The sequence below is a fragment of the Girardinichthys multiradiatus genome, chromosome 3 (genome assembly GCF_021462225.1).
Source record: "Girardinichthys multiradiatus isolate DD_20200921_A chromosome 3, DD_fGirMul_XY1, whole genome shotgun sequence".
NCBI classification, from domain to species: Eukaryota; Metazoa; Chordata; class Actinopteri; order Cyprinodontiformes; family Goodeidae; genus Girardinichthys; species Girardinichthys multiradiatus.
In genome coordinates, this window is record NC_061796.1 from 35,256,446 (window position 1) to 35,275,846 (window position 19,401).

The window sequence follows — 19,401 nt, forward strand, 5'->3', positions numbered from 1 at the left end:
TGTTTTCCCCACATCCAGGAGAGTTACGGTGTGGAGAAGCCCCAAAGAAGCGTACCACCCAGACTGTTGCATGCCCAGAGTGAAGCATGGGGGTAGATCAGTGATGGTTTGGGCTGCCATATCATGGCATTCCCTTGGCCCAATACTTGTGCTAGATGGGCGCGTCACTGCCAAGGACTACCGAACCATTCTTGAGGACCATGTGCATCCAATGGTTCAAACATTGTATCCTGAAGGCGGTACCGTGTATCAGGATGACAATGCACCAATACACACAGCAAGACTGGTGGAAATTGGTTTAATGAACATGAAAGTGAAGTTGAACATCTCCCATGGCCTGCACAGTCACCAGATCTAAATATTATTGAGCCACTTTGGGGTGTTTTGGAGGAGCGAGTCAGGAAATGTTTTCCTCCACCAGGATCACGTAGTGACCTGGCCACTATCCTGCAAGAAGAATGGCTTAAAATCCCTCTGACCATTGTGCAGGACTTGTACATGTCATTCCCAAGACGAATTGATGCTGTATTGGCCGCAAAAGGAGGCCCTACACCATACTAATAAATTATTGTGGTCTAAAACCAGGTGTTTCAGTTTCATTGTCCAACCCCTGTATATATATATATATATATATAAAATGTATTTGTCATCATCTTCTGACAACAGCAGATGCAACAGCTGGGCAATAAATTGTGAAGAACCATAATAACTGAAACTTTATATTTACTGAACATAAATAATTATAATTAATAAAAACAACAGCCACAACCGTGCACACCATTTTAACTTTGACTTCTGTAAATAGATCCTTAGGTCCATGTCTTGATAAGAATTGTGTAATAATCTATTATATTTTATCAGAATAAGAATCAACTTTATTGCCAAGCTTGTACAGACAAACAAGGAATTTGGTTTCAGTACACTTTGCTGTCAATAATAAAGAATATATTTTTAAATGTACATATATACACAATTGACTTTACAATAGAATATAATGTGAGTTCAGTCTAAGTATGCATGGTGGTGTTCCGGACTGTCAAGTGTTAATCAGAGAAACAGCCTGGGGGAAGAAACTGTTTCCCCCAGGTCAGCCCTGATTATTTGCTGCAGCCTGGACCTGTCCTGTTATGTGGATGAGCCAAACCACACTAAGATGGATGAAGAAAGGATAGACTAAATGAAGGCAGTGTAGAAGATGACCAGCACCTCCTGTTGAAGGTTTTACTTCTTGAGTTCCCTGAGGAAGTACAGTCTCTGCTGGGCCTTCTTCCGAACATTGTCTATGTGTGAAGACCATCTCAGGTTTAGAGAAATGGTGGTTCCTAGGATTCGGAAATGGTCCACAGCAGACTTCCAGCAGCAGCTTATTGTTTTGGTCAGGTTAACGGCTGAAGGGAGGGAGAGTTGAGCATCTGAGAAGTGTAACAATTTGGGTAAATGTAAATGGGTCAGTTTATATTGATTTTGACAGGAGACAAAGGACAGTTTTTCAGTTTCAATCCAATGTTTGATTAACCTTGGAACCACCAGTTAACTATATTAACATTGAATATCATCCTAGACAGCACCATTGAACAGCCTCACTCATGGTGTTGCAGTGCTGGCCACACCCATTGCCAAATAGTCAACCATTGTGTTCAACTGCCAGCCCTCCACCCCTCTGCTAATACAGACAGAGACGACACACATATTGACCAATGTGGTTTGAAGAAAAAAAAATGAGCGCGAGAGAAGCAGGAAAACAACAGCTCCCAAAGAGGGTCTGGCTCCTGTCGTTCACTTCAGAGAGCCTCTAAGAGCCGTTTCGTACGTGACCAACACGTCACTTGTAAACAAATTTAACTAGTGTTTTACTAAAAACTTGAGTAATAAGACAATGAGTTTTATCTTCAATATAAGACTTCTTTGACATGCATTTTATCTGCGTAATACGTCTTTGAAATGGATAAAAGAGTTGTTCAATGCAAATCAGAACACCTGAAAGAAAGAAAACTAGCTCACAACATACATCACACATTTCAAAGACTTCAGAGACAGTCTGTTGTGTGTAATATTTATCTTCACATCTGGACTGTTGTGCACTGCAGGAACTTTGCAAATCAGCAAGAGCTTGAGAGGAGAGGGGAAGTCTTACTAATGTGTTCATTTTTTCCCTTCATACCACTGCTTTATTCCTGACATTAGGTCTAAGCTGAATAATGACATTTGACAATTTGATCTCTCTGTTTCGGTTCAACAGAATGGCGAGGCATCACTCTTTGAGGTGAACATTCGTTACGTGGGTGGCTTGCTTTCAGCGTACTACCTGACAGGAGAGAAGGTAAGATTAATAGACGCCTGTTGTCCTTTTTCTCTGGTGAGATCTGCTTCTTCCTTCTTCTCCACAAGCACCAGTGTTTGAGTGATGAACACGCTGTGTGAGTGTGACAGCAGAGTATTTATGAGAAGTAATGTGTCATCAAACTGCCACCAAGAAACTCTTATAATTACGCTTCATCATGTTCAAGGATTTTTGTTTTAACTAGCACTAATTAAACAAAAAATTGTTATGGAATGCTTATCATGTTGGTTTAAATTATAGATTACTCTTATATAAATTATATTTTGTTTGGACTTGGCAAAACCAACCATTTTTTCGTGGATAGCTAAGGGTGGATTGAACAGTTTGCCAAAGGAAAATTGTGTATTTTTTACCTTTTAAAAACAATCGTTAATTAGTTTATTGTCCTAATCATACATTTAAATACTAAATTGAACGAGCAGGGATAAGTTGTGATTGACTGTTTATATGCAAAATTTCAGAGATTCTGTCAGTTAAATTGGTTGTTTAAAAAAAAAAAAAGAAACTGGGTAATGTATGAGTTAATGCCCTTGTTCTTGCAGTGCAGTTATGCAGTCAGTGATTTGCAAAAAATATGCAGAAAATATTTTTTCTATATTCCTGGCCAAGTGTTTAAATTATAAGTTGCTTTTCATTAGTTGCTGTGAAACGGCTGGAATGTAAAACTTGTGTTTTGAGTTAGTCTGTGACCCTTGGACCAAAATTATTTGCCATGTGGTAATATGATTTCTACCTAGTTATTGATTTGGTTAGTCTAGTAGGACTGCTATTATTTTTAACACAACAGTACACCCACTGGCCACTGCACTAGGTACACCGTGCAAATACTGGGTTGGACACCGTTTGACTTTAAAACTGTCCTAATTCTTAGTGGCATAGATTTAGCAAGTTGACAAACATTCCTCACTGAACTGAGATTTGATGACTATGGAAGCCATTAGAGCTAAACTCTATTTCATAATAAAGAAACCAGTTTGAGATTATTTGAATTGTGCATTATCCTGCTGGAAGTGGCCATGAGAAGATGGGTACACTTTGGTCATAAAGAATGGTTTGCATCAATAGACAGGTAGAATGTTGAATTTAAACAATACAAAGTTGGCCAAAGTGTTCCAAGAAAATAAATACCCCTACCATTACATCACCACCAACTTTGATACATGACAGGATGGATCCATGCTGTCATATAGCTTATGCCTGCTTCTGACTCTACCCTTGTTTTAGTTGAAATCGAGTCTCTGCTAATGACTAATGAGGAGCCTATGTAAATAGTAGCCTAGTTTCTTGTTTTTAGCTGACTGGAGCAGCACTTGTTGTGGTCTTCTGCTCCTGTAACCCATTTGTTTCTTGGCTTAAGTTTTTAACTCGAGTACTTTCTTTAAATTTAAGAGTTGGTCTCTAAGCTGCCAGATTCAATTGAGAGAATGTGTTGGGATCAACATCCTTACGTTACAATGGACAGTGTGCAGATGTGAAGCTGTGAAACTTTATGGGTGCTAAACCTTGCTCTGCCTGAAAAGAAGTGACCACTCTGTACACTTTGGCTGGAAAAGTAATGGCTTAAAATTCCCTCTGACAACTACACAGCACTAGTGGTCAATTTCATTATCAGATATTGTGAAAGTCACTGGAGGTGAATCTATCGCCATAATAAGCATCTGCATGCGTTTGGAACGTGCACATATTATTCTCTGCAGCTGCACGTTTTGAACACCGCAGTCAGAGGAAAAAGACTGAGATATGTGTTGAAGCAACATTAGTGAAACGAAGGTGCAGTGACATGAACATTTGGTTGCTTTGATGGACAATGATTTGCAGGTTGCTGAGTTGAGATGAGAGCAGTGTAAAATTGTCCACCATTGCTGAATGACTGAAATCTGAATACATTAATGTCTAGGACTTTTTCTTTTCTTTTACATTCTGACTTTCACTTTGTTTGCACAGTGCCATTCTTTCCGGTATTAAATCACTAACAAACCTATCAATACCCTTCACCCTGTGCAGATAGCCAGCTTCCTGAGGGGTTACTGAGAGCCAGATTTATAGCTACCAGATCACCTACCCCCCCTTGATTTCCCCCATTAGAGACTTCCACCAGGCAGTCTGGCATTCAATTCGGATGATAAAACCAACAGATTGAAGGTCTGTCGTTGCTGCCGAGACTTAAATCAGCTGAGACACCGTGCAGGAGACTATTATGAGATTGCGGTTTGACCAGAGGATATTGGGCAGCTGGTGCTGCTGTAAATGATTGCCGGGGAGCCGGAGATGATTATGGCTGCTTGTGGGACGCAGTTTGCTGGAGAAGTGCTTGAAGCAGAACGGCAGCAACACCTGACCATTAATAATCTCCTGTTGTTTTGACCATGTGGGATGTACTTTTAATGTGTGTGTTTTCTTGGAGCCCCAGAAGGCTAATGGTTGATCTTTATGGAAACAGTCCTTACACTGAATGTCCTGTTCAAAGAGCTCCAGCTGCTGCTGCCACCTCTCTTATCATCTTTCATCACAACTTCCTGAGGTCCAATATTTTGGACAGAATTAGCAATTACTGCAGGTGTGTTTTGGTGTTTAATTTTTGTCAGATTTTGTCATTAGTGGCCTTTATTCACAGGATTCAGGAAGGAAATGTGCAAAAAGAGACAAGAGAGAGAACGGGCCCAGACATGCATCAAGGGTCCCAAGATCGAGAATCCAACCTGTAAGGCTGTGTTGAGGACTAATAGGCTCTGTGTGGGGCTCCTACTCTACTCCTGTGCCATGTGCCATCCCTTCTGCTGTCTTTTGTCTAAGCAGAATAGATGCAACTGTTAATATTTTGATTCTAATTATGGGCTCAGGCTTCCAATCATGGCATCTTGAATGACTATCGGAGTGGTGGATTAAACCCCTGATAGATCTTTTCACCCTAATTTCTACATTTTAAGTCGGCCACACCATAAACATTGTTAGCCTTAAAAGGTTCAGATTGAATGTTCCAACTAGTGTTTTTAAAATGTCTGCAGTTTCCAACTATTTTAAACAGAACATAAAAGCAATTGAGTCACCACTTGCAAACCTTGGTTTGTTGTTTTGGTATTTATAAAGGTGGCAGAGGAAGAACTACCCAATCAAATACGAGTTAACTCAGTTAGCTTAAAAAGAAAATAGGGTGAAGCAACACTCACTCTTTAGAAGAAACTCTCTATAGAGGAGATGAGTTCTCAAGTGGCAGCAGAAACGATTTCAGAACTGATGACTGACTTTATTGCTCTGGTGAAGAATACAGGTCTTGCACACCTTTTGCAGCTGTTGGAGCTTCTTAGACTCACGGTGCACTGGATAGATGTCATTGATCAAAAGTAGGCTACATGTTCAATAGAGAAAGACAGTTGTTCATTTCAAGGACTCTAAACTTCTGTAGAACTACTGAAAATATCTACAATGTAGATTATCCTCAAAGACTGCTGTAAAAGTTAGAGATGCTATATGCACTAACTATGATCATTTTGTTAAAAGCAGTATGTTCTTGACTTTGTTTCTGTAAAGGTTTTTGAGTTGCTTGGTGTTACTTCTTCCCATAGGCACACCAGCCATGGGCCAGTAAAAGGTATTGGGTTACACGAAAGTTACTGTTTTCAGACTGATAAAAATTCCCATCAAATTGTTCTATGGCCCTAAGTGCTTTAAATAAAGTAATAGTTTTTTCTAACTTTTCTTACTGTGTGTGATGCTATCCTATGCTCCATAAACACCCTCTCCCACCTATTGTTGTGCAAATGTAACTGCAAAGATTTGTGGTTGTAAAAACACAGTCATGCTGTGAAAACTAAAGGTGTGCCACCAATCACAGTTGGTGAGGTAGGTCAGGTATTAGTTGCTTTTTTGGTTCAGCAGTCGACTGTAGGCTGGCTTCCAAAGCAGATAGCCAGACTAATTAACTAGCAACTGTCAGTTTGTTATTCAAAGTTGTTACTCCATAAAGAGCACTACACCATTAAGGTTGAAGAGACAAATGGTGAAATATTGCAGCCAATTATAAGTAATTGTCCAGTCAAGGCAAAAAGGTGTAATATATTTTTTGTCAAATTACTTTTTGCTGGATGTGCAAACTTACTCAAAAAAAGAGTTGGCCGCAGCACCTTAAAAAAAATCCTAAAACATTACATTCCGAAGCCTTAGATTTCAGAAAAATTAACTTTTCCTAAAATAAAAAAACATATGTAAATTTATACTGTTTTGACAGTTCTGTGCTTGTCAATAAATGTTTATCAATGAAGCTACAGACAGATGTTAAAGGTGATCAATAAAGAGATTTTCATAAGAAAACAAAAATGAATGAAAATGGAAATACCAGGTTTTTGACCGACAATAACAAAATGTAAAAACTTGGGATGTCATTTCAGAACAGGCATCCGCTAATACAGAGCGACAGTGTAATACTTCATAAAATTTGCTAAAAACAATGCCATGTATATGCTTAAAAATGGGTAGCTTTGAAGAAAAGAATATTAGTATTACAACTCATTCACCAGTAAGATTTATGACAGTGTAGGGACTTGTCACGGATAGATATTTTGTCATTACCAGTGTCTGGGTTTAAAATATTCTAGCAACACATCATATAAGACTTCCCAATCCCATAGCTTTATCATTTACTAATAATCTTAGATTTGACTCTGCACATAGCGCGACAGCCTTCATAAAGTTATGTCTTGATCTTACTGTGTTTCTGTGGTGCAGAATGTTTGTTTTAAAATGACTAACATATGCACAAACAACTTTCAGTGAAAGAGAGAGAAAACACTTTTCAAGATGTTGTTCAAAGCAAATACATACTGACAGGTGTCTCTATCTTACACTGAATGCTATTTGTGGATATCTGAGCGAAGCAGACAGAGAAGGTCACATGACGTAGACAGGAGGCGACAGCACACTCTCACCTTGAAATTTAAACCCAGATTCAATAAGCAAGTTAATGTGCGCAAATGAAGTTACTGTTTTTCAAAATTTGCGGACATAAAAATATGCTGTTATTGTTCAAAATTGTCTGTGCACCTAACTTGGGATCCGACCAGCTAAATCTCAGACAGTAAAAGCCACCAGGAGCTTTTTCAAGGAAGCTCTGTACTGATCATTTAAAAATACAGCTATAGATGTGTGCCAGAAATTCAGCTGTACAACTGACAGTACCTGAGTCGGTTATTTATAACTCATTCACCTATTAACTTACTAACTTGTACAGCACCAACACTCACAGCACTAAGTGTTTGAGTAAAAGCGTTTTGGAGCCGAAACTGTCACATCACAAAAAATCAGATACAGACATCTGGTCAGAAGCAAAAAACTAGTTTCAGAGCATCCTTGAGAAATGATTCTGACCTTTATCAGAAATAAAAAATCTTTATGATTTTAGATTACTGTTTAGCAGTGGGCCTTTTCTACCTGAATAACCCACAAAACACTCAGCTCATCGCTGCTGTTTAGGGGGTAAATGAAATATCCTCATTATGTTTGGAAGAGCTCAGGGTTCATTTGTGTACTGATTCATCTGTAATACAAGTTTTATTCAATTCAAAATTCAAATTCAAAAATACTTTATTAATCCCAAAGGGAAATTAAATCTTGTTGTAGCTCATTATGAAGGTTTCTTCAAAGAGCCGTTGTAGATGCTGATGGCTGTGGGAAGGAAGGATCTCCTGTAGGGCTCCGTCTTACAGCAGATCTGAAGAAGCCTCTGACTGAAGACACTGTTGTTGTAGGACAGTCTCATGAAGAGGATGCTCAGGGTTCTCCATAATGTTCTTCATTTTATGAAGAATCTGTCTTTCCACAATGATCTCCAGAGGTTCCAGAGGAGTCCCCAGAACAGAACCAGCCTTTTTTATCAGCTTGTTGAGCTTTTTTAAGTCCCTGGCTCTGATGCTGCTTCCCCAGCAGATGATGGCAGAAGAGATCACACTTTCCACAACAGACTTGTAGAAGATATGCAGCATCTTGCTGCAAACACCAAAGGACCTAAGCTTCCTCAAGAAGTACAGTCTGCTCTGTCTTGCATCTCCACTCTAGTCTGTTGTCCAGGTGAACACCGAGGTATTTATACTCCTCCACCACCTCCACTTCTTCTCCCATGATATAAATAGTTTTTGACTTATTCCTGTTTCTCTTAAAATCTACAATCATCTCCTTTGTTTTAGTCACGTTCAAAATGAGATGACTGTTTCCACACCATGCCACAAAGCGGTCCACCACCTTCCTGTACTCATCTTCTTGTCCATCTCTGATCCACCCCACGACTGCAGAATCATCCGAGTATTTCTGCAGATGACAAGAGTCTGTCTTGTACTGGAAGTCTGAGGTGTTCAAAGTGAAAAGGAATGGTGAGAGTACAGTCCCCTGTGGTGCTCCTGTGCTGCTGACTACCTGGTTAGACTCACAACCCTTCAGTCTCACAAACTGTGGTCTGTTTGTCAGGTAGTCTTTGATCCAGGAGATTGTTGAGGCCTCCACCTGAGTCTTCTGGAGTTTCTGACAAAGCAAATCAGGTTGGATTGTATTAAATGCACTGGAGAAATTAAAGAACATGATCCTCACAGTGCTACTGGCTTTGTCCAGATGGCAGTGGGTTTGTTGAAGCAGGTGTATGATGGCATCTTCAACTCCAACTCCACAGTGATAAGCAAACTGAAGGGGGTCCTGATGGTTTACTGTTTGCTTGCTCAGGTGGGCCAACAGGAGTCTCTCTAGGACCTTCATGATGTGAGATGTCAGGGCAACAGGTCTATAGTCATTGAGGACTGATGGGTGAGTTTTCTTTGGTACCGGAACAAGACAGGAGGTCTTCCACAACACCGGAACCTTCTTCTGGGCCAGGCTAAGGTTGAAGAGGTGCTGCAGAATCCCACAGAGCTGCTCTGTACAGGCCTTCAGGACTCTAGGGCTGACATGATCTGGACCTGCAGCCGTATTCCTATTCAGTCTCTTCAGTTGTCTCTTCACCTGACTTCTTGAGACACACAGGTGGAAGGGGGAAGCAAAGGAAGCATCAGCATCTTCTGATATGGTTGAAGGCAAACATGTAGAAGCAGAAGGGTCTAGGGTTGAGGTGGAAGATAAAAAATGTGAGGTGTTACTGGACAGCTGTGGGTCCTGTGGGTCAAAGGAAGGTGGAATGTCTGTTTGGCTGTGAGCAGGAGAGGAGGATGCAAAGCTTGTTTCTGAACTGAACCTATTGAAGAATGTGTTCAGTTCATTGGCTCTGTCCAGACCTCCATCGGTCTGATCATCCTTCTGCTTGAAGCCTGTGATCTTCTTCCACACATCTCTGATATTGTTTTGCTGGAGCTTGCTCTCCAACTTCTTCTTGTACACCTTCTTGCTGTCTCTTATCTTGACTTTAAGTTGCTTCTGTAAACTCCTCAATAATTCTCTGTCTCCCTCTCTGAAGGCTCTTTTTTTCTTGTTAAGCAGGTCCTTCAGGTCACTGGTGATCCAAGGTTTGTTATTGGGGAAGCATCTCACAGTTCTGGTGTTATCCACACAGAAGTTTATATAGTCGGTTACACACTAAGTCATGGCATTGATGTCCTCTCCATGTGGCTGGCACAGTGCGTCCCAGTCTGTAGCCTCAAAGCAACCTTGCAGAGCTTCTTCAGCTTCCTGTGACCATTTTCTCACAGTCCTCTTTATGACAGGTTGCCTCTGAACAAGGGGCTTATATTTCGAGCAGAGAAAAACAAGATTGTGATCTGATTTGCCTAGAGGAGGTCTTGCTGTAGAGATGTATGAGTCCTTGACATTTGCATAAATGTTTTGTTTTCTCTGGTAGAGCAGCTGACAAACTGTTGAAACATTGGAAGTGTAGCAGAGAGTGAAGCATGGTTCAAATCACCAGAAATTGCCACAAAAGCATTGGGGTTTTGTGTCTGTAGCTTAGCAACAACTGAGCTGATGGCATCACATGCAGTGTCGGCAACAGCGGAAGGTGGAACGTAAACTGTTGCCAAAATAACACTGGTGAACTCTCTGGGTAAATAATATGGACGAAAACTTACTGCCAACAGTTCAATATCTGGACTGCAGAGATGACACTTCACAGTTATATGTCCTGGATTACACCAGTTCATGTGCAGTCAAGATGGCGCATGTGTAGTCAAGATGGCGCTGACGATGGCAGCCTCGGAGCTTCGCTCTCTCTTTGTTTTTGTATTTTGTGTGTTTTTATGTTTTTCGAGCCACAGTACTGTGGTCTCAGGCCACAATCCTGTGGTCTCATTCAGTAGAGAGGAACTTCTCAACATCAGAGAGTCCTTTCTTGGGATTTTCTCACCATCTTCATCAATCCGAGGTTCACTGAGCTCCTGGCGAGCGGGGCTGCGGCTCTATATGGGATTCTGTGCCGAAAACGTCGAAGGGGAAAGCGTGCTGGCGCGCTGGTAAAGCTCCGCAAAAGAGGACTTCGCACACCACTGCCTTCAATCCACCTGGCAAATGTTTGCTCTCTCAACAACAAGATGGACGAGCTGCTTCTTCTCACCGGTAAAAACACGGACCTCCGCGGATCAGCGGTTCTCTGCTTCACCGAGACATGGCTGAGTGAAAACATCCGGACCGCGTACTGCTGTTGCCAGACTTCCAGCTGCTCAGAGCGGATCGCAGCGCGGAGCTATCGGGGAAGAGGCGAGGAGGCGGAATCTGCTTTTATATAAATGAAGGATGGTGCAGAGACGTAAAAGTCCTGGGAAAACATGTAGTCTGGATCAGGAGTCATTTTCCATAATCTGTAAACCGTTTTATTCACCGAGAGAGTTTTCCTCGTTTATAATAATCGGCTCAAATTTTCCACCGCATGGCTGCACTTCTGCCGCGGAAAAACATCTTGCTGAGCTGATTACAGACCTGGAGAAAAAATACCCTGACTCTTTCATCATAATACTGGGAGATTTTAACAGCGCAAACCTCTCAAATGAACTCCCCAAATACAGACAGCATATTAAGTGTCCCACCAGAGACAAAAACACACTGGACCATTGTTACACAGCTTTAAAGGACTCATATCATGCTGTTACCAGAGCAGGCTCTGGGTTTTTCGGATCATTATCTAATCCACCTCATCCCAACCTACAGACAGAGACTAAGAGCTTCCAAACCCAAGGTTCACACTGTTAAGAAGTGGACTGAGGAATCAAAGCAGTTGCTACAGGCATGCTTGGAATGCACACACTGGACTGTTTTTGAAACCTCAGCCACTGACTTAAACCAACTCACTGATGTGGTGACATCATACATCAGTTTCTGTGAGGACATGTGTGTGCAGACCAAGACCTTCTGCACCTTTGGGAACAACCAACCATGGTTTACTCCACACCTCAGGAATCTGCGCAGGGATAAGGGAGAAGCTCACAGCAGTGGAGATTGGGCGCGGTACAGGCAGGCCAGGAACAAACTAACAAAGAGATCAAAGCAGCTAAGAGAAGCTACAGTGAGAAGCTTAAGAACAGCCTTTCTACTGGTGACCCTTCAGCTGTATGGACTGGTCTGAGAAACCTGACTGCCTACAAGAGCCCCTCCACCCATCCTGAACAGAGTGGTCTCCTGGTCAACTGTCTGAATGGCTTCTACTGCAGACATGACAAGAAGCCATTCACACCTCAAATCATCCCCTTTACATCCCATTCAGGAACAAATTCCTCCCATAAAGCAACCAACCCCCCACCATCAGATCCTCTGCCTGCACTAAAGATCTCCGAGGAAGAGGTAAACAGGCTCTTTCAGCGCAAGAAAACAAAGAAAGCTGGAGGACCTGATAACGTCTCCCCATCATGCCTGAAAGCCTGCACACATCAACTCGCTCCGATCTTCACAAGGATCTTCAACAAGTCACTGGAGAAATGTGAGGTCCCCTCCTGCCTCAAACCATCCACCATCATCCCGGTTCCCAAGAAACCCACCATCCTAGGATTAAATGACTACAGGCCTGTAGCCCTGACGTCTGTGATCATGAAATCCTTTGAGCGGCTGGTGTTGAAGCACCTGAAAGACATCACAGGCCCCCTGCTGGACCCCCTGCAATTTGCTTACTGAGCAAACAGGTCAGCAGATGATGCTGTTAACTTAGGTCTACACTTCATCCTGCAACACCTCGACCGTCCAGGGACGTACGCCAAGATCCTGTTTGTAGACTTCAGCTCGGCCTTCAACACTATCATACCAGACATCCTCCACCAGAAGCTCACACAGCTCAACGTCCCAGCCTCCACCTGTCAGTGGATCAACAGCTTCCTGACAGACCGAGAGCAGCAGGTGAGACTGGGGAGCATCTTCTCCCGATCCAGATCAATAAGTACTGGTGCCCCCCAGGGTTGTGTTTTATCCCCACTCCTCTTCTCTCTGTACACAAATGACTGCACCTCATCGGACTCGTCCGTGAAACTCCTTAAGTTTGCAGACGACACCACTGTCATTGGACTGATCCAGGACGGTGATGAGTCTGCATACAGACAGCAGGTGGATCGGCTGGTACACTGGTGCGGTCAGAACTACCTTGAACTGAACCCAATCAAGACTGTGGAAATGGTGGTGGACTTTCGGAGAACACCACCCCCATACACCCCCCTCACCATCCTCAACAACACTGTATCGGCCGTGTGTATCGGCCGTGGACCACTTCAGGTTCTTAGGAACCACCATCTCTGAGGACCTGAGATGGTCTTCACACATAGACACTGTTCGAAAGAAGGCCCAGCAGAGACTGTACTTCCTGAGGCAACTCAAGAAGTTCAATCTTCCACAGGACCTGTTGGTCATCTTCTACACTGCCATCATTCAGTCTGTCCTGTCTTCATCCATCTCAGTGTGGTTTGGCTCATACACAAAACAGGACAGGTCCAGACTGTATGCCAAATCTATTAGTTTCTGTAGTTTTGCATTCATCTACATACATTTTTCCTTGTTAGGAATTTGGTATTTTGTTACCTAGGAGTGTGTTTGTTTATATAAACCCAGACCTCTCTACATACCTACATGCTTTCTGCAGCCTTATTAGCAGTCATTAGTTCCTCACGTGATTCATATGTGTGCGGTGATGACAACTTCTTGCCTCGTTTTTTTTAGCAAGAACAGTGAAGGCAGACTTGCAGAGGAAAAGAGAATAAATTCAATCAGCCTTGTGTGAAAATTGCCCATGGGCTGAGCTGAGGCAGCAGGGAGAGAGGCAGGCAGCAGCCGGCAGAGAGCTCAATTGATCATCAGCAAGAAAAAGTGGAGGCAAAGAGAGCAAGCAATAGTGATCACTGGAGGTGAGGAAGATGGGAAGGTTGTCTGTTCATATGCTGCTCAACAGCTGCAAGAGTTTGTGAGGAGGTGAAACATGGAAGCTGAGTGCAGGAAAAGTTAGAAAGTCTGAAAGTTGGAACACACTGGAAGATACTCACAGTGGAAAAGATAGTTAAAATTCCCTGGTTCAGATAAATAATAATGGGACACAATACAGCACACAGCAGAGGATATATTGGGTGTTTTTGTTATGTTTAGTTAAATTATCTTCATGCAAAAACTTTTTTATAATGACAGGAGTAATTATGACTATGGAGAAACCCTCATTATGCTTCAAGAATTCCTTTCTGGAAAGATACCTTTTGCAGATTGCTTCATTATACAGATGTACAATTAATCAAATTTGTATTTTACTATTAATTTTTACCCCAAAGATCAGAAAAACTGTATTTTACAAAAACATGATTAACAATAAAAAAATTTCTCCTTCCAAGTTATTAAAAATGACTAGAGTGAAAGAGACATGGATACATAAATAGAAAAGTTCTTTGAATCTGTTCTTTTTTAGGTTAATGAGGAAAATATTGTATGTTTTAACTGTCCAGTCAGCATCTTTAATTTCTGTTTTTTGTGTATTTATTCCTTTCTACTGATCTGTTTAAAAACAATCTGTGTCTACCTTTTGTTTTTTTTGGCAGTGAATATTCAGTCCATCAGTTTTTAGATGTTTTTCTTTACATCTCAGCAGAGTTTCCAGCTGCAGCTCCCTCTGTCTCTTTAGAGACATACCTTCCACCAAGGGGATGACAGACAGCTGCCAGTGCAAATATGCATGATGGCCATCATTTTTACATGTACAAAAAACCTGAGACTGACTTCTGTCTAAAACTTTTATAGAAAAGCAGGCAAAAGTCAGTCTGTTGCATAGATGTACAAATAATGAGCAAAAACATCAACAATTTAAATATGAAAAGTAATTTCCGGTATATAAAACTTATCAGGGTATTTTTTTTATATTCTATAACTTAAGCAATACCATGCTTTTTTATTGGGAAGTTTTGAAGGAATGTGGTTTGAGAAAAGCATCATCACTCTGGATATTTGGTTGTCTCCCATGTTTGACAGACCTTTTCAGTCTTTTTTGGATAAACAGAAGAAAGAGAAGCAGATGGGAATGAAAGTCAGAGTGAAAGAAAGCAGTTGAGGAAGAGGAATAATGAGGGAATGGAATTGATCTTTTTTGGTTTGGACAGATAAATGATTAAGAATCATGCAATAAGTTGTAGCAACCACATAATGATTTTATTCTTTACAATCTTGTCAAATGACAAAAAAAAGGTCATAACATTCACTCTTAAAATAAACGCCTGCTGATATAAAGTCATAAGTGTTTTTAGAACTGAAACATTTGTTGTTTTCCTCGGGGAACAGAGAAAATAAATTCTTGTTAGCTGCTTATAGTTATTCCAGGACAAAGACATCAATCTGTCAAAGACTTCCATCCACTTCCTCTATAGCATTTGACATGTGGGAGGCAACATCCCCCTATTCTAAATGCAACTCTTTTAAAACCTTTGCCTTTATTTATGTCCTGCAGTGTTTTTTTCAAAGCATCACCTTAAATTATTGTAATCTCAGATGCTTTTCTAGTTGGTGAAGCAAACAGTTTGCAAGAGTGGATGTTGTTTTCCCCTTCTAATTCAAGTGACCCACTTCTGTCTCCAAATTTTGTTTTATTTTTGGGTCGCAATACAACACTCACACACAGTCAGACAATACATATATCACTCTGAGAAAAAAGGCAATAAGTTTTGGATCGCTGTCAGATGTGAAGTTTGTCAGTTTTGCATAATAAAGCCCAATCATTAAGTGTCAGGAAGAATTTGACTGTCATGTTCACCTGCAGTGTGTTTGCTGCCTGCATTAACAAGGAAACAAAGCCGTGTCTAAGACTGAATGATGTGACCTTCGCACACCGTGCAGCGGATCAAACGTATTCATAGCTCACATAATGTCAGCCCTTATGCCTTAAAGCTCAATAAAAACATTTTGTGCTGGAAGAATATGATAATGATCCCAGTATGGCTGTTTGTGTTTTTTCCGCTTGCGTCTTATTCCAAGAGAGCTTGCAAGAAAGTTTCAGCTCTCTTGATATTTCCTGCACTGATATAGCTGAATTTGAATTGCTTACATAAGTTCAATTTATTTTAAATGTCAACATATAAAACTGCTTTAAATATATGGATTTTGTTTTTATTTTACACCCTAAATTGCTGTAAAAATGTTTGCCCCGTTACAGATTTCTTCTGTTTGAAGATCACAATTAAATGTTTCAGATCATCAAACTGTCTTTTATATTAGACAGAGTGACCTACATAAATAAAATGCTTTTTTAAAATGATGATTTTATTTATTAAAGAAAAATAAGTAAACAAACCATTCTGGCCCAAAATGGAAAAGAAGTAATCCCCCTCCATCAATAGTCACATCCAGGTCTGGGTGCTAACAGACCTGTAGAAACAAGACATCACTTAAAGAAAACCTGTCTGACAACATGAAGTAGGTAATAAGACCTTAAAGGCAACATGTCAAACACTAATCTAAAGAAATTTAGAACTATCAGTCTGGAAAGGGAATTAAGCTATTTCTGAGGTTTTTGAACCCTAGCAAACCCCAGTGAGCGCCATTATCCAAAACTAAAGAAAACAGAGAATACAGGTGAAGGCTTGGTGTACCAGAATTAATTCAAGAGCACATCAAAGACTCTTCCAGGAGGTCACAAAAGTCCCCGGAAAACCATCTAAAGCACTGCAGACCCCAAACTTCTCAGTTAAGGGCAGTGTTCATGATGCAAAAATGGCATCAGTGGAAGAGAAACAACTGCTGGCCAAAAATAAATGAGGCCAGCATGACATTTGCCCCAAAAAACATCTTAATGTCCTCTAGACTTCTGGGAAAATATTCTGTGGGATGTCAAAACAAAGGTGGAACTTTTTGGATCATCTGGCAGAAAACTAACACAGCAGTTCAGAAAAAAACATCATACCGACGATCAAGCATAGTGGTGGTAGTGTGATGGTTTGGGCTGCCTTGTTTCTTCAGGACCTGAATGACTTGAACTAACTGGTGGAAATATAAATTCTGCTCTCTAGCAGACAATTCTGGGGGACAATGGTGAGGAGTGTGTCACCTGAAACTGAAGTGTACCGGGGTTATGTACAAAGAGAATAGTCCAAAGCACACCTGCAAGTGCACCTCTAAATGGCTCAACAAAAGAAAGATTAAAGTTTCCTAGTCAATGTCTGGACATACATTCTGATTGATTTCCTGTGATGGGACCTTAAACAGACTGTTTGTGCTCAAAAACCCCATCAGTGTGGCTGAATTAACACAATTTTGCAAAGGAAAATGGGCTTGAACTCTTCCACAGCGATATAAGAGCACTCTGGTTTGGATATCTTTTTTTAAAGAAATGAAATTATATATATTTTTTCTCACCACTGTATATTGAGTTGGATATGTATTTGTCTTTGTCACATCATCTAACTAAACTGGATTTGAGCTTGTACTTACCTGCTCTGGTGCAATTGCCTGTTGATATATCTTTAATAGATTAAACAAAGAGTGCTGATTTGAACTTGCTCAAGAGCTAAGTGATTTGCCGAGGATCTGTTGACTAATTCTACTTGATATAACATCTCGTGGTTTTTTGCAGAAGGTTACAGTCCTCTTGTATTTTTCTTGTTTTCTGCTCAAAATATAAGCTACAGACTGTTGATATCGCAAACATATTACCTGTCAATGCAACATTCACACACAAAATGAAAGGTGGAACATTCCAGAAACAAGTATTTTCCAATACTGTCAACCTGGTAACAGAAAACATAAATACAATCTTCAAGATGACATGTAGGATTTACAGACCACCCACTGTGCAGACTGAGCCCAAGAAATTAATCTTTGTATCAATCTCCACTTCATGCATTAAAAACTAAAAAACGTGCAGAAAAACAGAAAATGCCCAAAGCCATTGTTTCTATTTGTTAGTTATAGTGATTTCAGCAAAAAGCAAAAAGGCTGTGTAAGGGAAGATCTTTACGAACTGTATATAACATTAAATAGAATGCTATTCCTCTTTAGGAAAGCAGAACATTTACACGCTACATGTGATCTTGCATTTAATTAGAAGACGTATGACTGACTTTAGGATAACGCTAATGGTCCATGCATGATGCGTCCACTTATATACCTTTGGTAAGGTAAGTTTATTTATACAGCGCTTTTCAGTAACGAGACACCCAAAGCGCTGGTAGCGGTTTTAGATGTGCCAGCTGCTCACAAATAGAATCATTTACATCCCTGGTCTGCAGGTGCACAAAATTATGTTGAAATAAGAGCATTCCATTAGGGTACTTAACTATGTGCACAACTTTTTTTTTTTTTTAAGGATAAGGTTGTGGAACTTATTTTCTACACAAAGACTGAGCTTAAATGCTCACATTGTTAATTAGGCTTAAATATACATTAGTTTGTCTAAAAATCTGTAAATCTGCCTTAGCCTGGAGAAAACTAATATTTACTAACATAATGACATTCTCCACAATGGCCACATTTGGAAATATTGAAGATTGGCACCTGATAACATAAATGGTAACAACAGTAAAAGATTTTACTCAGTGGGAGGAATGAGCCTGTATGAGATAATCTTGGATATAAGGTTACCTCCTAGTAAAAAGAACACAGCTCACAACATAAAAATTGCTTATCAGGCAGGCTCCTTGTAGCTGACCTGCTGTAGTTTTAAAACAACGTCACCTTAAGAATGAGGGATGGCTGTCCTATAGTTCCAGCAACATGACTGTCGGTTTTTAATGCACAGTAATATCTGTCAAACACTCAAATATGTCTGTCCTGTAAGCCACAGAGAAGTTAGTTGCCTTTTTCCAGCCTGCTGACTGATTGTGCACAGCACCAGGTGGAGGACCAGCAGATATGCGATACTTTACTTTTCTCTGTCCCTAATTACAATCTCTTCAGATGTTAGTAATGGTTATGACATAAATTTCAGCTGTTTTAAAATCATCACTTTTTATATCCTTGGTATACTTAAATATCTTCCTGGAAGCATGTGTTTTAAAGATAATGATAGATACAGTAGATGCATGCATCATTCCTGATTTTAATGATTCTAGTACATTTCTTTAAAGAAATATTATAAAATATTTTCTTTAAGTTAATATATTAATCTAGTCCTTTTAGAAACATCAGTGGTACAGTGTTAAAAAGCACTCTAAAGCTTCTAAAAGAGCAGAAAACAGGTAGCTTAGTCATGACTGATGCCAGGCCACACAGCTCCTTCAGGTAATGTTTCATCCTCATATGACCTCCTTTCTAAATGTGCTGTAGTTGCACAATATTACCTGAAAGTCAGCTCCACTCTAGTGACTGTGTGCTCTGAGCTGTGTGCCACTGATTCAACATATTGTGATATGATTTTCTTGCTGAAGGACCTTGGCATTTTTCTCTATTCTTGGATTGGAAGTGTCTCTTTTCCCCAAATGTTTCCTCTGGATTTGGAGATCTGCTGGGTGTGAAACAATAGCTGGATTTGTAGTTCACTTTGAGGGTCTCTCTGCCATTTTGTGGAATGTCTTGGCCTCCTCTTTAAGCACAATGGTCAAAATCACAGAAGCATTCATTTTTCCTCGTCAGCCAGAAATCAAGTTCGGCATTCATGCTGCTTTAGCCTGATTGTGGAAAACAAGCCCTGTGCTTCGTCTTAGGCAGTCAATCTGCAGTCCTTTGTC

The 19,401-nt window shown here is 40.5% G+C and overlaps 1 protein-coding gene across 3 annotated transcripts in view; it reads left to right on the forward strand.

Annotated features, from left to right (window-relative positions):
• Positions 1-19,401, forward strand: part of LOC124865620 (mannosyl-oligosaccharide 1,2-alpha-mannosidase IC) — a 308,583-nt gene that overhangs the window by 208,027 nt on the left and 81,155 nt on the right. For all 3 annotated transcript variants that reach the window (XM_047360863.1, XM_047360861.1, XM_047360860.1), the window contains one exon: positions 2,240-2,320. In XM_047360863.1, coding sequence (XP_047216819.1) covers positions 2,240-2,320 — 81 coding nt within the window. The remainder of the gene's footprint in view (positions 1-2,239; positions 2,321-19,401) is intronic.